Here is a 20,757-nt window from a genome sequence, read left to right as displayed (position 1 = left end):
TGTAATTTGAAAAAACTAATTTGAATTGAAAGTCAACTATCACTCTATACTCTTAAAACCTCTTGGTGTTAGGGGGCAGTATTTTCATTTTTGGGAAAAAAACGTTCCCGTTTTAAACAGGATATTTTGTCAGGAAAATATGCTAGAATATGCATATAATTGACAACTTTGGATAGAAAACACTCTAACGTTTCCAAAACTGTAAAGATAAGGTCTGTGTGTATAACAGAACTGATGTTGCAGGCGAAAGCCTGAGAAAAATCCAATCCAAAAGTGCCCCAGGTTTTGAAAGCGCTGTGTTCCAATGACTCCCTATATGGCTGTGAATGTACCATCAACGAGCTTACGCTTTCTACGTATTCCCCAAGGTGTCTACAGCATTGTGACGTAGTTTTACACATTTCTGTTGAAGAATAGCCGTATGGGGGCACATGGTGGCTCCGAGAGAGATTCTCGCGTAAAGTGCAGAGGTAGCCATTACTCCAATCGGTCCTAGAGAAAAAGGAATTGTCCCGACGGATATATTATTGAATAGATATTAGAAAAACACCTTGAGGATGGATTCTAAACAACGTATGCCATGTTTCTGTCGATATTATGGAGCTAATTTGGAATATTTTTCGGTGTTGTGGTGACCGCAATTTCCGGGCGATATCTCAGCCAAACGTGAAGAACAAACGGAGCTATTTCGCCTACAAAAATAACATTTTGGGGAAAAATTTACTTTGGCTTTCTACCTGGGCGTCTCGTGAGTGAAAACATCCAAAGTTCATCAAAGGTAAACGATTTCATTTGATTGCTTTTCTGATTTCCGTGACAAGTTTGCCTGCTGCTAGCAAGGCATAATGCTATGCTAGGCTATGATAAACTTACACAAATGCTTGTCTAGCGTTGGCTGTAAAGCATATTTTGAAAGTCTGAGATGACAGGGTGATTAACAAAAGGCTAAGCTGTGTTCCAATATATTTCACTTGTGATTTTCATGAATAGGAAGATTTTCTAGGAAGATTTATGTCTGTTGCGTTATGCTAATTAGTGTCAGATGATGATTACGGTCCCGTTCACGGGCTGGGCGTCACTACAGGTTAATCTCTATCCAACAATGTCACCAAGCTTCTCAACACACAGAACATCTAAAATGCTTTGTTGGACAATTCCAATAATCTCTTATCCTACATCTATGATTGGATGGACAACATGTCTTCGATTGGTTGGAGGACGTCCTCTGGAAGTGGTCATAATTACCATATATGTCTACGGAAGGGGGTGAGGCCTACCAACCTCTTAGGTTTTGTATTGAAGTCAATGTAGCCAGAGGGGGACGGAAGCTAGCTGTCCTCCGGCTATGCTATGGTGCTAGCCCAGACAGTGCTGTTGAAGTTACTGTAGACCTTCATTGCAAAACAGTGTATTTTAACCGATTATTTGGTGACAAATTAATATATTTAGTATAGTTTTATCTAAAAAGGATAACTTTTTTAATGTTTCACTATTTTTATTTTTATGAAATTTCACTGAGGAGGATGGTCCACCCCCCCTTCCTCCCCTGAGGTGCCTCCACAGGAGTGTGCATCATAAAAATGACTGGTAGTCTACACACTTTGTTATTATCGGTCAGTCAAAGGAGCACTACTGTCAGAAGCTCCATGTGTACCAAGCCATGTGGAAGATTTGTAATCAATGCAACATTTAATTACAATTATGGAATAAAGTTGTCTAAATGAGAAGCAGTAGGCTCCAATGATCAACCACCAGGTAGGCTGTTGTTTAATATGAATAGAGTTGTTGTAGACCAGGACGCGGGGAGCGCTTCTAAATGGCCTCAATTAGCCTTGCTAACTAACTTAGCTGGCTAGTGTAGCTATCTGGCTTCTTGATGCAGTCAAGACAGACACTACCAGATGAGATGATAGACAACATATCGCAGCGACATATTTGTGTAACTTGCGCGAGTCAGTTTGGCTATTTTCTCTCTCTCCCTCTGTGTCAGACACAACCGGCCCCTGCTCACTCACCCCCCCCCCCCACATGTCTGTGCTGAAACTACTAGAGTGCACCGCCTCTCCTGAGTTGCGCGAGCATTGTCCAATTGAAGTGTTGTCTTTAAAACACATGTACACTGAACAAACATGTCATCACAATATGTAAAGTGTTAGTCCCATGTTTCATGAGCTGAAATAAAAGATCCCAGAAATGTTCCATATGCTGTCGTGGCATTTTTCTGCTTTACCAAATGAGGAGAGTTACAAACTACACACCAGTCAGCGTTATACTTAAATTACATCTTTAATAACAAGAGCTTTGCAATAGCCTTTTTTGACTTTCAATGATGCGCTATCTCTAATGAACCATTGAAAAGTGACTACAGAAAATTACAAAATATATTTTATAGCCAAGATACACCCCTCTGAACTTATATGATGAACCACAGATCTTAGGAACAGTTCACAAAGGTTAAGATTTGTTTGAATGATATCTATAAAACATAGCAGACAGTTACTGCTGTGTCAACAGTTCTCATTGTAAAGACCAGTGTCTGGCCCCCTTACTCCAAAAGGGAACTGTCTCTCCCTAATATGGCATAGAACAGAACCATTAGCTCATGTTATCTGGAATGCTCTTTAGGCTTTATTACCCAAAGACATCGTAAATCTCCTCTGTCAGTGCTATCTCATCCTCAGTGGAACACACACACAATACTCTATTCTGTCGAATGTAACAACTATTATAATGTAATGCAAGCATTATAACAATCTTACAAGCATTAAAACATAATCTTGCAATTTTCCACGACAACGCTCAAAAAGCTTATTTCTCTCATTGTGTGCACAAATTTGTTTACATCCTTTTTAGTGAGCATTTATCCTTTGCCAAGATAATCCATCCACCTGACAGGTGTGGGATATCAAGAAGCTGATTAAACAGCATGATCATTACACACGTGCACCCTGTGCTGGGGACAGTAAAAAGCCACTCTAAAATGTTTTGAGGGAGCATGCAATTGGCACGTTGACTGTAGGAATGTCCACCAGAGCTGTTGCCAGAGAATTGAATGTTAATTTCTCTACCATAAGCCGCCTCCAACGTTGTTTTAGAGAATTTGGCAGTACGTCCAACCAGCCTCACAACCGCAGACCACGTGTAACCACCCCAGCCCAGGACCTCCTCATCTGGCTTCTTTACCTGCAGGATGGTCTGAGGCAAGCCACCCGCCCCGTCAATATTAATGGGGGCCTGTTTGGCCTGCCCTTTCCTGTAGTACACGATCAGCTCCTTTGTCTTGCTCATGTTGAGGGAGAGGTTGTTGTCCTGGCACCACACTGCCAGGTCTCTGACCTCCTTATAGGCTGTCTCCTCATTGTTGGTGATCAGGCCTACCACTATCGTCAGAAAACGTAATAATGGTGTTGGAGTCATGTTTGGACACGCAGTTGTGGGTGAACAGGGAGTACAAGAGGGGACTGGCCTCCCGAGTGGCGCGGTGGTCTAAGGCTGTCCCACTAGAGATTCTGGGTTCGAGTCCAGGCTCTGTCGCAGCTGGCTGTAACCAGGAGACCTTTGGGGCGGCACAAAATTGGACCAGCGTCGTCCGGGCTAGGGGAGGGTTTGGCCGGCTGCGATGTCCTTGTCCCATTGCGCACTAGCAACTCCTGTGGCGGGCCGGGCTTAGTGCACGCTGACACGGTTGCCAGGTGTACAGTGTTTCCTCCGACACATTGGTGCGGCTGGCTTCCGGGTTAAGTGGCATTGTGTCAAGAAGCAGTGCGGCTTGGTTGGGTTGTGTTTCGGAGGACGCATGGCTCTCAACCTTCGCCTCTCCCGAGGCTGTATGAGAGTTGCAGCGATGAGACAAGACTGTAACTACAAATTGGATACCACGAAATTGGGGGAAAAAAGGGCTAATAAAAAATAGGAGGGGAGTACAAACCCCTGAGGGGCCCCTGAGGATCAGCATGGCAGCATTGCCTACCCTTACCACCTGGGGGCGGCCCGTCAGGAAGTCCAGGATCCAGTTGCAGAGGGAAGTGTTTAGTCCCAGGGTCCTTAGCTTAGTGATGAGCTTCGTGGGCACTATGGTGTTGAACGCTGAGCTGTAGTCAATGAACAGCAATCTCACATAGGTTTTCCTTTTGTCCTGGTGGGAAAGGGCAGTGTGGAGTGCGATTCAGATTGCGTCATCTGTGGATCTGTTGGGGCGGTTTGCGAATTGGAGTGGGTCTAGGGTATCCAGGAGGATGCTGTTGATGGTAGTCCTTGACCAGCATTTCAGAGCACTTCATGGCTACTGACGTGAGTGCTATGGGGTGGTAATCATTTAGGCAGGTTACCTTCGCTTCCTTGGGCACAGGGACAATGGTGGCCGGCTTGAAACATGTTGGTATTACAGACTCGAACAGGAAGAGGTTGAAAATGTCAGTGAAGACACTTGCCAGTTGGTCCGCGCATGCTTTGAGTACACGTCCTGGTAATCTGTCTGGCCCCGCGGCTTTTTGAATGTTGACCTGTTTAAAGGTCTTGCTCACATCGGCTACCGAGAGTGTTATCACACAGTCATCCAGAACAGCTGGTGCTCTCGTGCATGCTTTAGTGTTGCTTGCCTCGAAGGGAGTATAAAAGGCATTTAGCATGCTTGTGTCACTGGGCAGTTCCCTTCTGGGCTTCCCTTTGTTGTCCGTAATAGTTTTCAAGCCCTGCCACATCCGACAAGCATCAGAACCGGTGTAGTAGGATTAAATCTTAATCCTGTATTGAGGCTTTGGTTGTTTGATGGTTCGTCTGAGGGCATAGCGGGATTTCTTATTAGCGCCCAGATGAGTGTCGCGCTCTTTGAAAGCGGCAGCTCTAGCCTTTAGCTCAATGCAGATGTTGCAGGTAATCCATGGCTTCTGGTTGGGATATGTACGTATGGTCACTGTGGGGACGACATCGTCGATGCACTTATTGATGAAGCCGATGACTGAGGTGGTATACTCCTCAATGACATTGGATGAATCCCAGAACATATTCCAGTCTGTGCTATCAAAACAGTCCTGTAGCATAGCATCCTGACCACTGACCACTTCTGTATTGAGTGAATCACTGGTACTTCCTGCTTTAGTTTTTGCTTGTAAGCAGGAATCTGAAGGGTAGAATTATGGTCAGATTTGCCAAATGGAGGGCAGGGCAGAGCTTTGTATGCATCTCTGTGTGTGGAGTAAAGGTGGTCTAGAGTGTTTTTCCCTCTGGTTGTACACGTGACATGCTGTTAGAAATTAGGTTAAACAGATTTAAGTTTGCCTGCATTAAAGTCCCCAGCCACTAAGAGCGCCGCTTCTGGATGAATTTATGGCCTTGTAGAGTTGGTTGAGTGAGGTCCTAGGGCCAACATCATTTTGTGGTGGTAAATAGATGGCTATGAATAATATACAGTTGAAGCCGGAAGTTTACATACACTTAGGTTGGAGTCATTAAATCTCATTTTTCAAACACTCCGCAAATGTCTTGTTAACAAACTCTAGTTTTGGCAAGTTGGTTAGGACATCTACTTTGTGCATGACACAAGTAATTTAAATTTAAAACTTGTTAGGGATAGGAATTTTGGATGACTGAGGTGTCCAAAGTAAACTGCCTGTTACTCAGGCCCAGAAGCTAGGATATGCATATACTTGGTAGTTTTGGATCGAAAACACTCAAGTTTCTAAAACTGTTAAAATTATGTATGTGAGTATAACAGAACTGATTTGGCAGGCGAAAACCCGAGGACCAATTGTTGACCTGCCAGCCAATTCCAAGCTTAAGCTATTGAAACTAAAGACTTCCGCCTCCCAAATTGCAGTTCCTATGGCTTCCACTAGATGTCAACAGTCTTAATACATGGTTTCAGGCTTGTATTCTGAAAAACCAACGAGGAATAGTTGTTTATCCTCAGGAAGTTCTATGGAAAAACTAGTCTCATTGCTCTTGTGACCGAGGGAGCGCACTGCATTCTTTTCCTTACCTATTGAAAATAGTTAGCTCTATATGAAATATTATCGTTTATTTAGATATTAGTGTACCTAATAATGAATAAGAAATGTTGTTTGATTTGTTTGAATAAACTTTACTGGTAACTTTTGGAACTCCTATGTCTGCATTCTGAACGGGTGGATTACTGAACTCAATGTCGCCTACTAAATGGACTATTTGGGATATAAAGAAGGAATTTATTGAACCAAACGACCATTCATTGTGTTCCTGGGACTCTTGTGATTACAATCAGAGGAAGATATTCAAAGGTAAGTGACTTATTTTATTGCTATTTGGGATTTTGTGACGCCTGTGCTTGTTTAGATAATATGCTGTTGTGGGGCGCTGAACTCAGATAATCGAATGCTGTGCTTTCGCCGTAAAGCCTTTTTGAAACCTGACGATGCGGTTAGATTGCCAAGATTCTAAGCTAAAGAATCATGTATGACACTTGTATTATCATGAAGGTTTAATATTGCGTTTTCTGTATTTTGAATTTGGTGCTCTGCAATTTCACCGGATGTTGTCGAGGTGGGTTGCTAGCGGGACCCCTGCGCCAGAAAGGTTAAACAGCTTGGAAAATTCCAGAAAATTATTTAATGGCTTTAGAAGCTTCTGATAGGCTAATTGACATCATTTGAGTCAATTGGAGGTGTACCTGTGGATGTATTTCAAGGCCTACCATGGCAAGTCAGTTACGACATCTACTCTGTGCATGACACAAGTAATTTTTCCAATAATTGTTTACAGACAGATTATTTCACTTATAATTCACTGTATCACAATTCCAGTGGGTGAGAAGTTGACGATGCCTTTAAACAGCTTGGAAAATTCCAGAAAATGATGTCATGGCTTTAGACGCTTCTTATAGGCTCATTTATTTATTTTAAAACTTTATTTAACAAGGCAAGTCAGTTAAGAACAAATTCTTATTTTCAATGACAGCCTAGGAACAGTGGCTTAATTAACTGCCTTGTTCAGGGGCAGTAAAAAATATTTTTACCTTGTCAGCTCGGGGATTCGATCTTGCAAACTTTTGGTTACTAGTCCAACGCTCTTACCACTACGCTACATGCCGCCCCATTTGAATCAATTGGAGGTTTACCTGAGGATGTATTTCAAGGCCTACCTTCAAATTCAGTGCCTCTTTGCTTGACATCTTGGGAAAATCTAAAGAAATCAGCCAAGACCTCAGAAAAAAAATTGTAGACCTCCACAAGTCTGGTTCATTCTTGGGAGCAATTTCCAAATGCCTGAAGGTACCACGTTCATTTGTACAAACAATAGTACGCAAGTATAAACACCATGGGACCACACAGCCGTCATACCGCTCCGTAAGGAGACGTGTTCAGTCTCCTAGAGATGAATATACTTTGGTGCGAAAAGTGCAAATCAATCCCAGAACAACAGCAAAGGACCTTGTGAAGATGCTGGGTATCTATATCCACAGTAAAACGAGTCCTATATCGACTTCACCTGAAAGGCCGTTCAGCAAGGAAGAAGCCACGGCTCCAAAACCGCCATAAAAAAGCCAGACTACTGTTTGCAACTGCACATGGGGACAAAGATCATACTTTTTGGAGAAATGTCCTCTGGTCTGATGAAACAAAAATAGAACTGTTTGGCCATAATGACCATCATTATGTTTCGAGGAAAAAGGGGGACGCTTGCAAGCCGAAGAACACCATCCCAACTGTGAAGCACGGGGGTGCATGTATCATGTTGTGGGGGTGCTTTGCTGCAGGAGGGGCTGATGCACTTCACAAAATAGATGGCATCATGAGGTATGAATATTATGTGGATATATTGAAGCAACATCAAGACATCAGTCAGGAGGTTAAAGCTTGGTCGCAAATGGGTCTTCCAAATGGACAATGACTCCAAGCATACTTCCAAAGTTTTGGCAAAGTCAAGGTATTGGAGTGACCATCACGAATCCCTGAACTCAATCCTATAGACAATGTGTGGGCAGAACTGAAAATGCGTGTGCGATCAAGGAAGCCTACAAACCTGACTCCGTTACACCAGCTCTGTCAGGAGGAATCGCCCAAAATTCACCCAACTTATTGTGAGAAGCTTGTGGAAGGCTACTCTAAACGTTTTGCCCAAGTTAAACAAGTTAAAAGCAATGCTATCAAATACTAGTTGAGTGTATGTAAACTTCTGACCCACTGGGAATGTGATGAAAGAAATAAAAGCTGAAATAAATCACTCTCGCTACTATTATTCTGACATTTCACATTCTTAAAATAAAGTGGTGATCCTAAGACAGGGAATTATTCAGTGGTTAAATGTCAGGAATTGTGAAAAATTGAGTTTAAATGTATTTGGGTGAGGTGTATGTAAACTTCCGACTTCAACTGTACATGTAGAGATGAAACGGTATGAAAATTTCATATCACGATTATAGTGACCAAAGTTATCACGGTTATCAGTATTATGGCGGTGTTGTTCAAATGTGCTTGAAATGTAAAAAAAAATTACTGATACACACACTGAAATCATTTCACCAAGTTTTATATTGAAAACCAACAAACAACAAATACAATTAGCAGCACTATGCACTTTGTGTGCATAAACATGAAAATAATAACATTAACATTAAAGATGGCACCATGTGGCCATGATAGGTAAAAGTCTCCCTAGTGCAGGTTTAAATGAACACAACCGTCTCACCTCGTCAACAGCCAGTGAAACTGCAGGGCGCCAAATTCAAAACAACAGAAATCGCATAATTAAAATTCCTCAAACATACATGTATTTTACACCATTTTAAAGATACACTTGTTGTCAAGTGTCCGATTTCAAAAAGGCTTTACGACGAAAGCAAACCAAACGATTATGTTAGGTCAGAGCCAAGTCACAGAAAAACACAGCCATTTTTCCAGCCAAAGAGAGGAGTCACAAAAATCTGAAATATAGATAAAATGAATCACTAACCTTTGATGATCTGCATCAGATGACACTCATAGGACTTCATTTTACACAATACATGTATGTTTGGTTCGGTAAAGTTCATATTTATATAAAAAAATCTGAGTTTACATTGGTGCGTTATGTTCAGTAGTTCCAAAACATCCTGTGATTTTGCAGAGAGCCACATCAATTTACAGAAATAGTCATCATAAATGTTGATGAAAATACAAGTGTTATACATGGAATTTTAATGCAACCGCTGTGTCAGATTTTTAAAAAACTTTACGGAAAAAGCAAACCATGGCAATAATCTGAGTACAGCGCTCCGACAAATCAACCCAAAGAGATATCCACCATGTTGGAGTCAACAGAAGTCAGAAATAACATTATAAATATTCACTTACCTTTGATGATCTTCATCAGAATGCACTCCCAGGAATCCCAGTTCCACAATAAATGTTTATTTTGTTCGATAATATCCATAATTTATGTCCAAATTCCTCCTTGTTGTTCGCGCGTTCAGTACACAATCTAAACTGACAACGCGAGTGCAAGTCCAGCGGAAAGTACGGACGAAAAGTCAAAAAAGTTCTGTTACAGTCCGTAGAAACATGTCAAACGATGTATAGAATCAATCTTTAGGATGTTTTTAACATAAATCGTCAATAATGTTCCAACCGGATAATTCCTTTGTCTGTAGAAAAGCATTGGAACGCAAGCTACCTCTCATGTGAATGCGCGTGACCAGCTCGTGGCTCTCTGGCAGACCTCTGACTGATTCCCTTCTCATTCGGCCCCACTTCACAGTAGAAGCATCAAACAAGGTTCTAAAGACGGTTGACATCTAGTGGAAGCCTTAGGACGTGCAACATGACCCCATTTCCACTGTATTTTGGATAAGCAAAGAGTTGAAACAAACCTCAGATTTCCCACTTCCTGGTTAGATTTTTTCTCAGGTTTTTGCCTGCCATATAAGTTATGTTATACTCACAGACATCATTCAAACCGTTTTAGAAACTTCAGAGTGTTTTCTATCCAAATCTGCTAATAATATGCATATCCTAGGATCTGGGCCTGAGGGGCAGGCAGTTTACTCTGGGCACGCTTTTCATCCAGATGTGAAAATACTCCCCCCTACCCCAAAGAAGTTAAGTAAGCAAATCAAATAAACAAACAACAAATAAAATAAGTAGCACTATGCACTTGTGTGTGCATAAACTTTAAAATAACAACATTAACATTAAAGATGGCGCCATGTGGCCATGAGAGGTAAAGGTTTCCCTAGTGCAGGTTTTAGTGAACACAACCATGAACATAAGCAAATCAAATGTGCATATAAAAGCAACACAAGCAAAGCAATGTGCATGTAAGAACAATACAACCATATGTAAACAAATCCAATGTGCAGGTGTTGACATTAAAATAACACAAAATATGTAAACAAATCGAATGAACCGCATTGATTGTATGTCCGTTCTCTCCTTCATAAAGAAATAGGGTGCTGCTGGCTTTTTTGTTCACTTGAGATTGAAATGTAAAAATGCCAGCATATTTACTTTGTCCAGTTTAAGTAGTGATCTGCGAGGGGAGACGATGTGCCCGCTGGCACTGAACACTCCCTCTGATGGCCGGCTGGTTGCTGGGATGCACAAAAGCTTCCTTGCAACCCTGGCAAGGTGAGGGAGCTCTGATGCATGGCCCCTCGTTGTTATAATTATTATTATTCACGCACGCACACTGTCTATCTTCTGTGTTGGATTTGAGTATATGCAATGACCCCATGCACAATTTACATAAATACAAATGAGACGGTGATAGTAATTGCAATGAGCCCAACAATTGACATAAATACAGGAGTCGTGTATAGGAGTCTATAGTGTTTCTCCTGTTGGAACACTTTTACAACCAAGTCGACGACTGACAAATTTTTCATGAACAAAATATGATGGTTGGGTGACTAAACTACAGAACGTGTTATCGTGTGCAATGGCCGAAAAGAGTCTGCAGACACAACGCATACAGCAGCAGCAACGTGTAGTGTTTTTACAAGAGTAGGTAACACTGAAAGCTTCAGTTTACATTATTGACAAGCTATTAGCAAGTTAGAGAGACAAACCATGACGTTTTCCCCCATTCCAAAGTCCCCACATCATGCATTGAGCTAAAAGTTAACGTTGGCTATAAAGTAGTGGGTGGTGGTCACGAAGATGACTCAAAAGATTTGAAGTGTTGCAGTGTTTTTTGTTGTTGCATGTTCTGCAGACAGGGTGACCATCTTCGATTAAGTTTCCCTCAGCACTTTTGTAAAACCCAAAATATGACCACACTTCAGATTTGGTCCTCTTAGAAGGCTGAAAAATCTCCTGAGCTCTGTCACTGTCTTCCGCCATGTTTTCACACAAAACAAAACCCACGTTGCATGCTGCGCCTGCACTAGACTGTTGCTAACTTTGGCTGATGTTGGACAGTATTTACTGTGAGTTTTTCAAACCACGGTAATCAAAAAAATGTTTTTAATGATAATTACAATTTGAAATGGTAATACTAACCGTCGGGAATTTTACAGTGGTTTATTGTGAAACCAGTAACCATTTCATCCCTATATAGATTAGATCTCTCTTGGTAGATAGTGGTCTACAGCTTATCATAAGGTACTCTACCTCAGTCGAGCAATACCTCGAGACTTCTTTAATATTAGACATCGCGCACCAGCTGTTATAGACAAATAGACACCCCCACCCCTCGTCTTACCAGATGTAGCTTCTCTGTCCTGCCGCTGCATGGAGAATCCCGCCACCTCTATATTATCTGTGTCGTTGTTCAGCCAAGACTCGGTGAAACATATTATTTTACAGTTTTTCAATGTCCCATTGGTAGGATAATCTTGATCATAGCTCATCGATTTTATTTTCCAATGATTGCACGTTGGCCAATAGAACGGATGGCAGTGGGCGTTGACTCTGCGCCCAAAATTCCAGATTGTGAAAATACAATACATTTTCCTGACACTCCCCCTCGAACCTATAGTGCTACAGCCAGTGTTAAGATTTACTGCTACGTTTAAGTTTGTTTAAATAGAGTTCAAAGTGCGTTATCACCCCCTTCATTCTCAACAATATGAGGAAGATGACTGAAATAAATATTTTATTCGTAAAATGTTCTTGTGTAAAAAAGATATATCACGCCACATTTAGGAATAACAGGATGCATTTGAAACATCATGCACATTAAAACTTTCATATGAATAAAATGAAAGGAGTCGTAAAGAAGATGCTTGTGTATTGATAAGCACATCAATGATGGCATTATGATACACATACAATAAAAGAAAGACCACTTCTAATAGCGTATTTCCCACCTTAGCCTGCTGAATTTGCAAGATAACTTTCATTTTCATTTCGGGCAAAAATGAAAACGTGGCACTGACTCGCCCATGGATTGCCGTTTTCAGGTTTGTATCAATAAATAGTTTGGCGTTTGACTCACTAGGTTGTCCACGTGCCACATGGACAAGCAGTTACATGCCTGGCTGGAGTTAGTGGCAGCTGCAGGATCAATATCCACATCCGTAACGTGGATGAAGCCTGCTGGAATGTGAAGCTAACTGAAGCTGGCTTACTTCAGAAAACCATAAGTAGATCTAGCTAACTTTGTAATATACCCCTCAGAACCCCAAATGTAAGCTTGTTTTACTCCATTGTTTGTATACACTGTAATTGTAGTCCATTAGGTCTAATACATGCATAACAGTCAACTTCTATTTTGTTTTTATTAGGCTACAAAACACTACTGCCATTCTGTGATGACATGCGCTGCTGTTTTTATTGATGGATCTAGTCTTGATGAAATCTCATTGGAAGACAATTTTATCATATGGATGTTTCATTCAGGTCTCTGTTTAGTATTTAACTAAACACTCTGTCTTTGGCAGGAGAGAGACTGGACTCTCACTCGAACAGCGGAAAGTGTACTTCAGGGGAACCAGACCCAGAGATGCCCAAAGCAGCGAGACAACACTGCTGCTCGCAGTGTGGAAAGAGTTTTACTAAGTTACGGAACCTAAAAGATCATGAAAGAATACACACAGGAGAAAAGCCTTACCACTGCTCACAATGTGAAAAGAGTTTTACTCAGTCGGGGCACCTGAAAACACATGAGAGGACGCACACAGGAGAAAAGCCTTACCCATGCTCCCAATGTGGAAAGACTTTTACCCGGCTAGGGCACCTTAAAGACCATAAGAGAACGCATAAAGGGGAGAAGCCGTACCACTGCTTTCAGTGCGGAAAGAGTTTCACCCAGTCAGGGAACCTGAGAACGCATGAGAGAATACACACTGGGAAAAAAAACACACACACTGTAGAGAGGCCTTTCCAATGCGCTCAGTGTGGAAAGAGATTTATCCGGTCAACTCATCTGAAAGAGCATAAGAGAACACACACAGGAGAAAAAACATTCCAATGCACTCAGTGTGGAAAGGGTTTTACTTGGTTATGGACCCTGAAAGACCATGAAAGAACACACACAGGAGATAAGCCTTTCCAATGCTTCCTGTGTGGAAAAAGTTTTACCCATTTAGGGAACTTAAAAATGCACAAGAGAATACACACAGGAGAGAAGCCTCACCACTGCTCCCAGTGTGGAAAGAGTTTTACCCAGTTAGGGCACCTGACAACACATGAGAGGACACACACAGGAGAGAAGCCTTTCTACTGCTCCCTGTGTGGAAAGAGTTTTACTGAGTTAGGGAGCCTGAAAAAACATAACAGAATACACAAAGGAGAGAAGCCTTTCCAGTGCTCCCTGTGCGGAAAGAGTTTTACCCAGTTAGGGAGCCTGAAAACACATGAGTGGACACACACAGAAGAGAAGCCTCACCTCTGCTCACAGTGTGGAAGGGGTTTTGTTGAGTTAAGGGGCCTGAAAGAGCACGAGAGAATACATACAGGGGAAGAGAAAACATACCACTGTTCTCATTGTGGGAAGGGTTTCGGGCGATCAGGGCATCTAAAAGTGCATGAAAGAACACACACTGGCGAGAAGCCGTATCAGTGCTCTCAGTGTGAAAAGAAATTTTTCTCATCAGGGGACCGGAAATCACATGAGAGAACACACTTAGTAGAGAGGCAGAGGGCTTTCCAATGCTCTCAGTGTGGGAAGAGATTCATCCAGTCATCTCATCTGAAAGATCACATGACAATACACACAGGAGAAAAACCATTCCAATGTTCTCAGTGTGGAAAAGGTTTTACCAGGTTAAGGAGACTGAAAACACATGAGATGACACACACAGGAGATAAATAATCCTTTCAAATCCTCTTAGTGTGAAAAAGCTTTTACCCGGTTAGGACACCTTAAAATGCATGAGATGACATGCAGGGAAGAAGCCTTTCCACTGCTCCCAGTCTGGAAAGAGTTTTACCTAGTCAAGATACTTGAAAAATACATGCGCTAACACACTTTGCAGAGAATCCTTGAATAAATCCACACTGCAGGAAAATAGATTTTTATATGATTAAGTTAACTCATTGATCCTGCTTTGTTGTATACCCCTCAGGTCTAAGTTTGCGAAAAGGAAGCCAGGCCTAGTCCTTGCCGTTCTGCCACTCTAGGCGAGAAAATAAATTGCCGCCATCGTCTCTCCGCAAAACTACAATAGTGTGCCGTGTCCACCCAGTGGTGGAAAAAGTACCCAATTGTCATACTTCAGTAAAAGTAAAGATACTGTACCTTAATAGAAAATGACTCAAAAGTGCACGTCACCCAGTAAATTACTACTCGAGTAAAAGTATTTGGTTTTAAATATACTTAAGGTTGAAAAGTAAATGTAATTGCAAAAATATACTTAGTGCATTCGGAAAGTATTCAGACCCCTTGACTTTCCACATTTTGTTACTTTACAACCTTATTCTAAAATGTATTAAATTGTTTTTTTTCCCCTCATGAATCTGCACACAATACCTCATAATAACAAAGCAAAAACAAGTTTAGATGTTTTTGCAAATGTATAAAAAACAAAATGGAAATATCACATTTACATAAGTATTCAGACCCTTTACTCAGTACTTTGTTGAAACACCTTTAGCATCAATTACAGCCTCAAGTCTTCTTGTATATGATGCTACAAGCTTGGCATACCTGTAGTTGGTTCAAGTCCCGGGCTCTGGCTGGGCCACTCAAGGACATTCAGAGACATGTCCCGAAGCCACTCCTACGTTGTCATTGCTGTGTGCTTAGGGTCGTTGTCCTGTTGGAAGGTGAATCTACGTCCCTGTCTGAAGTTCCTGAGCACTCTGGATCAGGTGTTCATCAAGGATCTCTCTGTACTTTGCTCTGTTCTTCTCTCCCTTGATCCTGGCTAGTCTCCCAGTCCCTGCCGCTGATAAACATCCCCAGAGCATGATGCTGCCACCACCATGCTTCACCATTGGTTTCCTCCAAAGAGTTTAATCGTGGTTTCATCAGAACAGAATCTTGTTTCTCATGGTCTGAGAGACTTTAGGTGCCTTTTGGCAAACTCCAAGCAGGCTGTCCATGTGCCTTTTACTGAGGAGTGGCTTCCATCTGGCCACTCTACCATAAAGGCCTGATTGGTGGAGTGCTGCAGAGACGGTTGTCCTTCTGGAAGATTCTCCTATCTCCACAGAGGAACTCTGGAGCTCTGTCAGTGACCATCAGGTACTTGGTCACCTCCCTGACCAAGGCCCTTCTCCCCAGATTGCTCCGTTTGGTCAGGCGACCAGCTCTAGGAAGAGTCTTGGTGGTTCCAAACTTCTTCCATTTAAGAATGATGGAGGCCACTGTGTTCTTGGGCACCTTCAATGCTGCAGAAATGTTTTTGTACCTTTCCCCAGATCTGTGCCTCGACACAATCTTCTCTCGGAGCTCTGTGGACAATTCCTTTTACCTCATGGCTCGGTTTTTGCTCTGACATGCACCGTCAACTTTGGGACCTTATATAGACAGGTGTGTGCCATTCCAAATCATGTCCAATCAATTGAATTTACCACAGGTGGATTCCAATCAAGTTGTAGAGACATCTCAAGGATGATCAATGGAAACAGGATGCACCTGAGCTCAATTTCGAGTATCATAGCAAAGGGTCTGAATACTTATGTAAATAAGGTATTTCTGTTTTTTCTTTGTCATTATGGGTTATTGTGTGTAGATTGATGAAGAAAAAAAACATTTATTTAGTCAGTTTTAGAATAAGTCTGTAATGTAACAAGATGTAGAAAAGCCAAGGTGTCTGAATACTTTCTGAATGCACTGTAAGTATCAAAGTAACAGTATAAATAATTTAACATTCCTTATATTAAGCAAACCAGATGCCATGATTTTCCTGTTTGTATTTTTTAAATTTAAGGATAGACGGGCACACTCCAACACTCAGACATAATTTACAAACAAAGAATTTGTGTTTAGTGACTTTGCCAGATCAGTGGCAGTAGGGATGACCAGGGATGTTCATTTGATAAGTGTCAATGTTTTAAAATGTAACTTTTATTTAACTAGGCAAGTCAGTTAAAAACAATTTCTTATTTACTATGACAGCCAAACCCGGACGACGCTGGGCCAATTGTACGCTGCCCTATGGGACTCCCAATCACGGCCGGTTGTGATACAGCCTGGTGTCTGTAGTGATGCCTCTAGCACGGAGATGCAGTGCCTTAGACCGCTGCGCCACTTGGGAGCCCATTTTAGTAACAAGTTATTTTGGGTGACAGGGAAAATTCATGGAGTAAAAAGAAAACGTAAAAAATATAAATAGTAAAGTACACACACACCCCAAAAAGACTTAAGGTGTACTTTTGAATTATTTTTACAACGTGGTACCATTTGTAAAACATGCAGTTGCATTGGATTTATTAGTCCTGGTGTTAGTCCTGGTTCCTGACAAAGGTTTTTCTATTTAAGCTTTGAATATCAATTCCCCAAGTTTATCAGGCTTTATCTTGAGACTATTTGCTATGAGAATCAATGTGTTTACACAGCGGGAAATGCAGATGTATTTTCTTCGCTATAATCAGCTGGTCAAAACTTCAGGGATACAAATCTTAAACACTTATCTATTTTATTACTGTGGTGAACTTAGCTTTAAATTGAAGATTCTGACTTTACTCGTCAATACCTCAACAGAACATGCCAGGAAAATTATAAAAATGTAATTCTAAATCAGCTGACAATAGTGAACAAGTTCCACCCCTTGTTTTAACATATTTACTTTTTGGAGACAAAATGTAGCTAAAACATTGCTCTCCTCTGCTGCAAGGGTTTAGGGACCCATTTTAAAACAGAAACGCTTACTATAGCATGTTAATGAACAATGTCAATACCTTCTCAACCACAGACATACCCAGATAACACATTTAGGTTCTGGCAATAGTCACTGAAGGTTGTGGGAACGTTCCCCGAACGTTGCACCAATGTTCCCTAAAGGTTTAAACGGATGGTTTTCTTAACATTCTTATAACGTTCTCTTTTGGTTTTACAAAGATAGCGGGGCACGTTCTCTGAAGTTTACACTGTAGGCAATGTTCTCTGAAGGTTCTGGGAATGTTCTCTGAAGGTTAACAATGGTCCCTATTCTTAACACACACACAGGATGGCACAATTAAATATTAACAATTAATTCTTATATTTATACCAATTATCCCACAGAATATTTAAAAAAAAAAAGTATACTACGTCATAACTGACTTTGTATGGGCAAATAAAAAATAAAAGTTTCAATTCTTCCAAGATGTTCCAACGAAATTACAGTTAACAAAAATGACCCGTAATCCAGTATAAACTAATGTATAGAATGTATTTTACAAGTTAAAATCACAAATTCTACAGCAAAACGGCAGAGTCATGTTTTAATAAAGTGATAATGCCCGAGTAGCCGCTGTTTGGAGGATATATTGGCATGGCCTGAGACCAAGTCAAATCATGCCAAAATCAGCAACTTCGAGGGCATTATCACTTTTATACAACGGGTTACCAACATATATAAATAATGATTGACATATTTTCATTAACAAAAAAATATTTTAATTTATTCATGATATTTCATCCTTCCACAAGATATAGTCCCGACACAAATCTAGGGTTGCTACCCAAGCCGCCTGGTCGTTCCTTCTATCTGTTCAGTTGCCAGAGACGCAACCCAGTCGTGCAGTCTTTTTGTTCTGTATCTATGGACTCAACCCAGATCTATATGTTCCATTGCCATATTGGCTGGCAATGTTCTTATCCCTTGCTAGCTAGCTAGTCATGTCAAACAGTGCAGACAGAAAAACAACAAAGTAGCTGCATTTGTTTGTTGTTTTCTAGTGATATTTATTTGGATACATCCATAACAATGAGCTAATGATGCGCGATTTTACCTGGCATAGAAAATCTGCTCTCTCTCGTCAGGACACTGTTGCTCAAGAGCTAGCCAACAACACAGCTAACACAATCTTTTTAAACTGAAGCGGGAAAGACTACAAACTAGCTGCACATTGTTTTGTTAGACATGTTTTCTATTGCTAGTTCTTTGTATATATCCATAAAAATTATGTTGATTTCACGATTTCGAACTGGCTGAGAAAAGCTGCCTACCCGTCTGTCTCATCCCAACACTTTCATTACTATGGGACAGGTGGGGATCGAATTTGAATATTGAAACAATTTAGCAAATGTCGGAGAGACAGACAGCAAGGTTTATACAAATCTCCGATGTTGAAAACTAGATGTTAGTCTAAACGAAGTGGGAAATAATGTCTACATGCTTTTTATAGTGGAGATCAAGTTTATAAATTTCCTGGCTGGGCTGATGAGACAGAGGATTGTACAGGAAGATGGAACAGAGTAAATAGGCATTTTAACATCAGATTTAGCCGGTGGTAACTTGTGGAATAGACACAGGCTGGAATGTGGTTTTAAGCAATCAGCATTCAGGATTAGACCCATCTGTTTTATAAGTGTAAAACTAATGACTCAATAACCTGCTATAAAGTCCAAAAGTTTTGGGCGGAGTTAGAAAGTTGTCTGTCTGATGTATCAAAATGTAAATGTACTTTTAATCGGTCTGTCTGCATATTTCAAGACATGGCATACGAATGAGCAGTGAGATACCTGACGGGCTGGATGATACGTTTCTCAACAACAATCTTGAAAAAATGCACACTTAACTGGAAATCAACCAATCGTCCATCACTAACACGATGGAAAGGTCAAATAGTTTATTATCTAAATGTTGAAAGTGCGTGGGTGACAGAGAGAAACAAAATGGTGCAGTTTTAGGCCATGTGGCAGAAATTGATGCTGGTGCTGGAGATGAATGGGGGGGTGAGCAGATAGGTCTGGCCAGATGTGATGACATTGATGTTTTTGTGCTGTTGTTTGGATGTGCATGTTTAGTATTGTTTTTTAAAATGTATCATTTTAACAGTTAACACATTTATAATTTTAGTTAACAATTCAGAAATCTGCAACCTGGTGACTGCCTCATAAAGCTGGTTGAGAGAATGCGAAGAGTGTCCAAAGCTGTCAAGTCAAAGGGTGCCTAAATATATCTTTATTTGTTTAACACTTTTTTGGTTACTACATGATTCCATATGTGTTATTTCATCGTTTTGATGTCTTCTCTATTATTCTACAATGTAGAAAATAGTCCAAATAAAGAAAAACCCTTGAATGATTAGGTGTGTCCAAACTTTTGACTGGTACTGTATATGAATGTGTTTTCACATTTATTTTTGAATGTTCCTAATTTAGAGTCACTGCAGTGTACCTCTAGTGCTGCAGACATTGTTGTTTTCTGAGCTGACATTTTTAATAAATGTTTAATATACTTTAAATAAAAGTGAGAATCAAACATGTATTGTTTTTTCAATGACCACCACAATTGAACAAAACAGGTGTGATTCAGTATAGATCAAGAACAGCCTGCACTTGTACTTACTTTCACAGTCTGTCTGCCTCCTTTCTCTGCTCTGCCTCTTCACCTTTTTGACCTGAAGGACCTGTAAGTTCCATACAATCAATGCAATGGCAACAAATGTAAGTTAAACGTGGCCTGCTAGGGCACCGTAATGTTAACAGCTAGTTATATAGATTCCCGGTATTGCCATGACTGATAGTTTTGAAAATGTGAGTTAAAATTATTTTTGGCCTGGAAGCATTTTTTTTCCTCATGAATATCTATCTCTGCTAAGTTAGCTTTCTTCTTTGCTCTGTCATATGAGTAAAACAATAACATCGGGTTACAAATAATTATTCAATGGTTATTTGTTTGAAATGATATGCCACACCGGACATACCCTATTAGATGGTCATACTGAATCCAGATTTCATATATACTATCACATTCAAAACATATTCACTTTACCTGTGGTCTCCAGAATTCTGCCCCCATTGTATCATTTTCTATGTCTTGTCTGGTCGTTCACAGTTTTTACCTTTTTTTGGTCCAGTAGCAATACACAACCTGATGAAGAAGTTAGTGTATTTCAATTATAAGCCACATAAATACTACTGCAGAATTGTTCTGCTATAACTTACACGTGCTCATACTTGACTTGTTACTCTATTTTTATTCAGAAATGGGAATGTCATTTTTGCAGTGTAGAGCCCTGAAAATTGACCACCCGCTTATGTGGCTGGTGAAATTGACATTCTTACCCACCAATACCTAAATCTACTTGCATTTGGCACGTTTTAATGTTATGCCCTATAAAAAATTTTTGGAACACAGCCCTGCATCGACACCAATTTTACGGAATCCAAACACGGTCCAATATAAATTGACCCGCAACCTGGGTCAGGTGGGCATCATTTGAAAGCTTATTCTATTGCCAACATGACTAGCTAAGTTATAAAATATGA

The 20,757-nt window shown here is 40.7% G+C and overlaps 1 protein-coding gene across 1 annotated transcript in view; it reads left to right on the top strand.

Moving 5' to 3' along the window:
• LOC109895686 (oocyte zinc finger protein XlCOF6) overlaps positions 1 to 19,747 on the top strand; it is a 35,607-nt gene extending 15,860 nt beyond the window's left edge. The window contains exon 4 of the mRNA XM_020489626.2: positions 12,833 to 19,747. Coding sequence (XP_020345215.1) covers positions 12,833 to 14,205 — 1,373 coding nt within the window. The 3' untranslated portion in view covers positions 14,206 to 19,747. The remainder of the gene's footprint in view (positions 1 to 12,832) is intronic.
• The last annotated feature ends 1,010 nt before the right edge of the window (positions 19,748 to 20,757 follow it).

The sequence above is a fragment of the Oncorhynchus kisutch genome, linkage group LG1, assembly GCF_002021735.2.
Source record: "Oncorhynchus kisutch isolate 150728-3 linkage group LG1, Okis_V2, whole genome shotgun sequence".
Taxonomy (NCBI): Eukaryota; Metazoa; Chordata; class Actinopteri; order Salmoniformes; family Salmonidae; genus Oncorhynchus; species Oncorhynchus kisutch.
The sequence above is the reverse complement of the archived record's forward strand: the minus strand, read 5'-3'. Positions and strand labels throughout refer to the sequence as shown.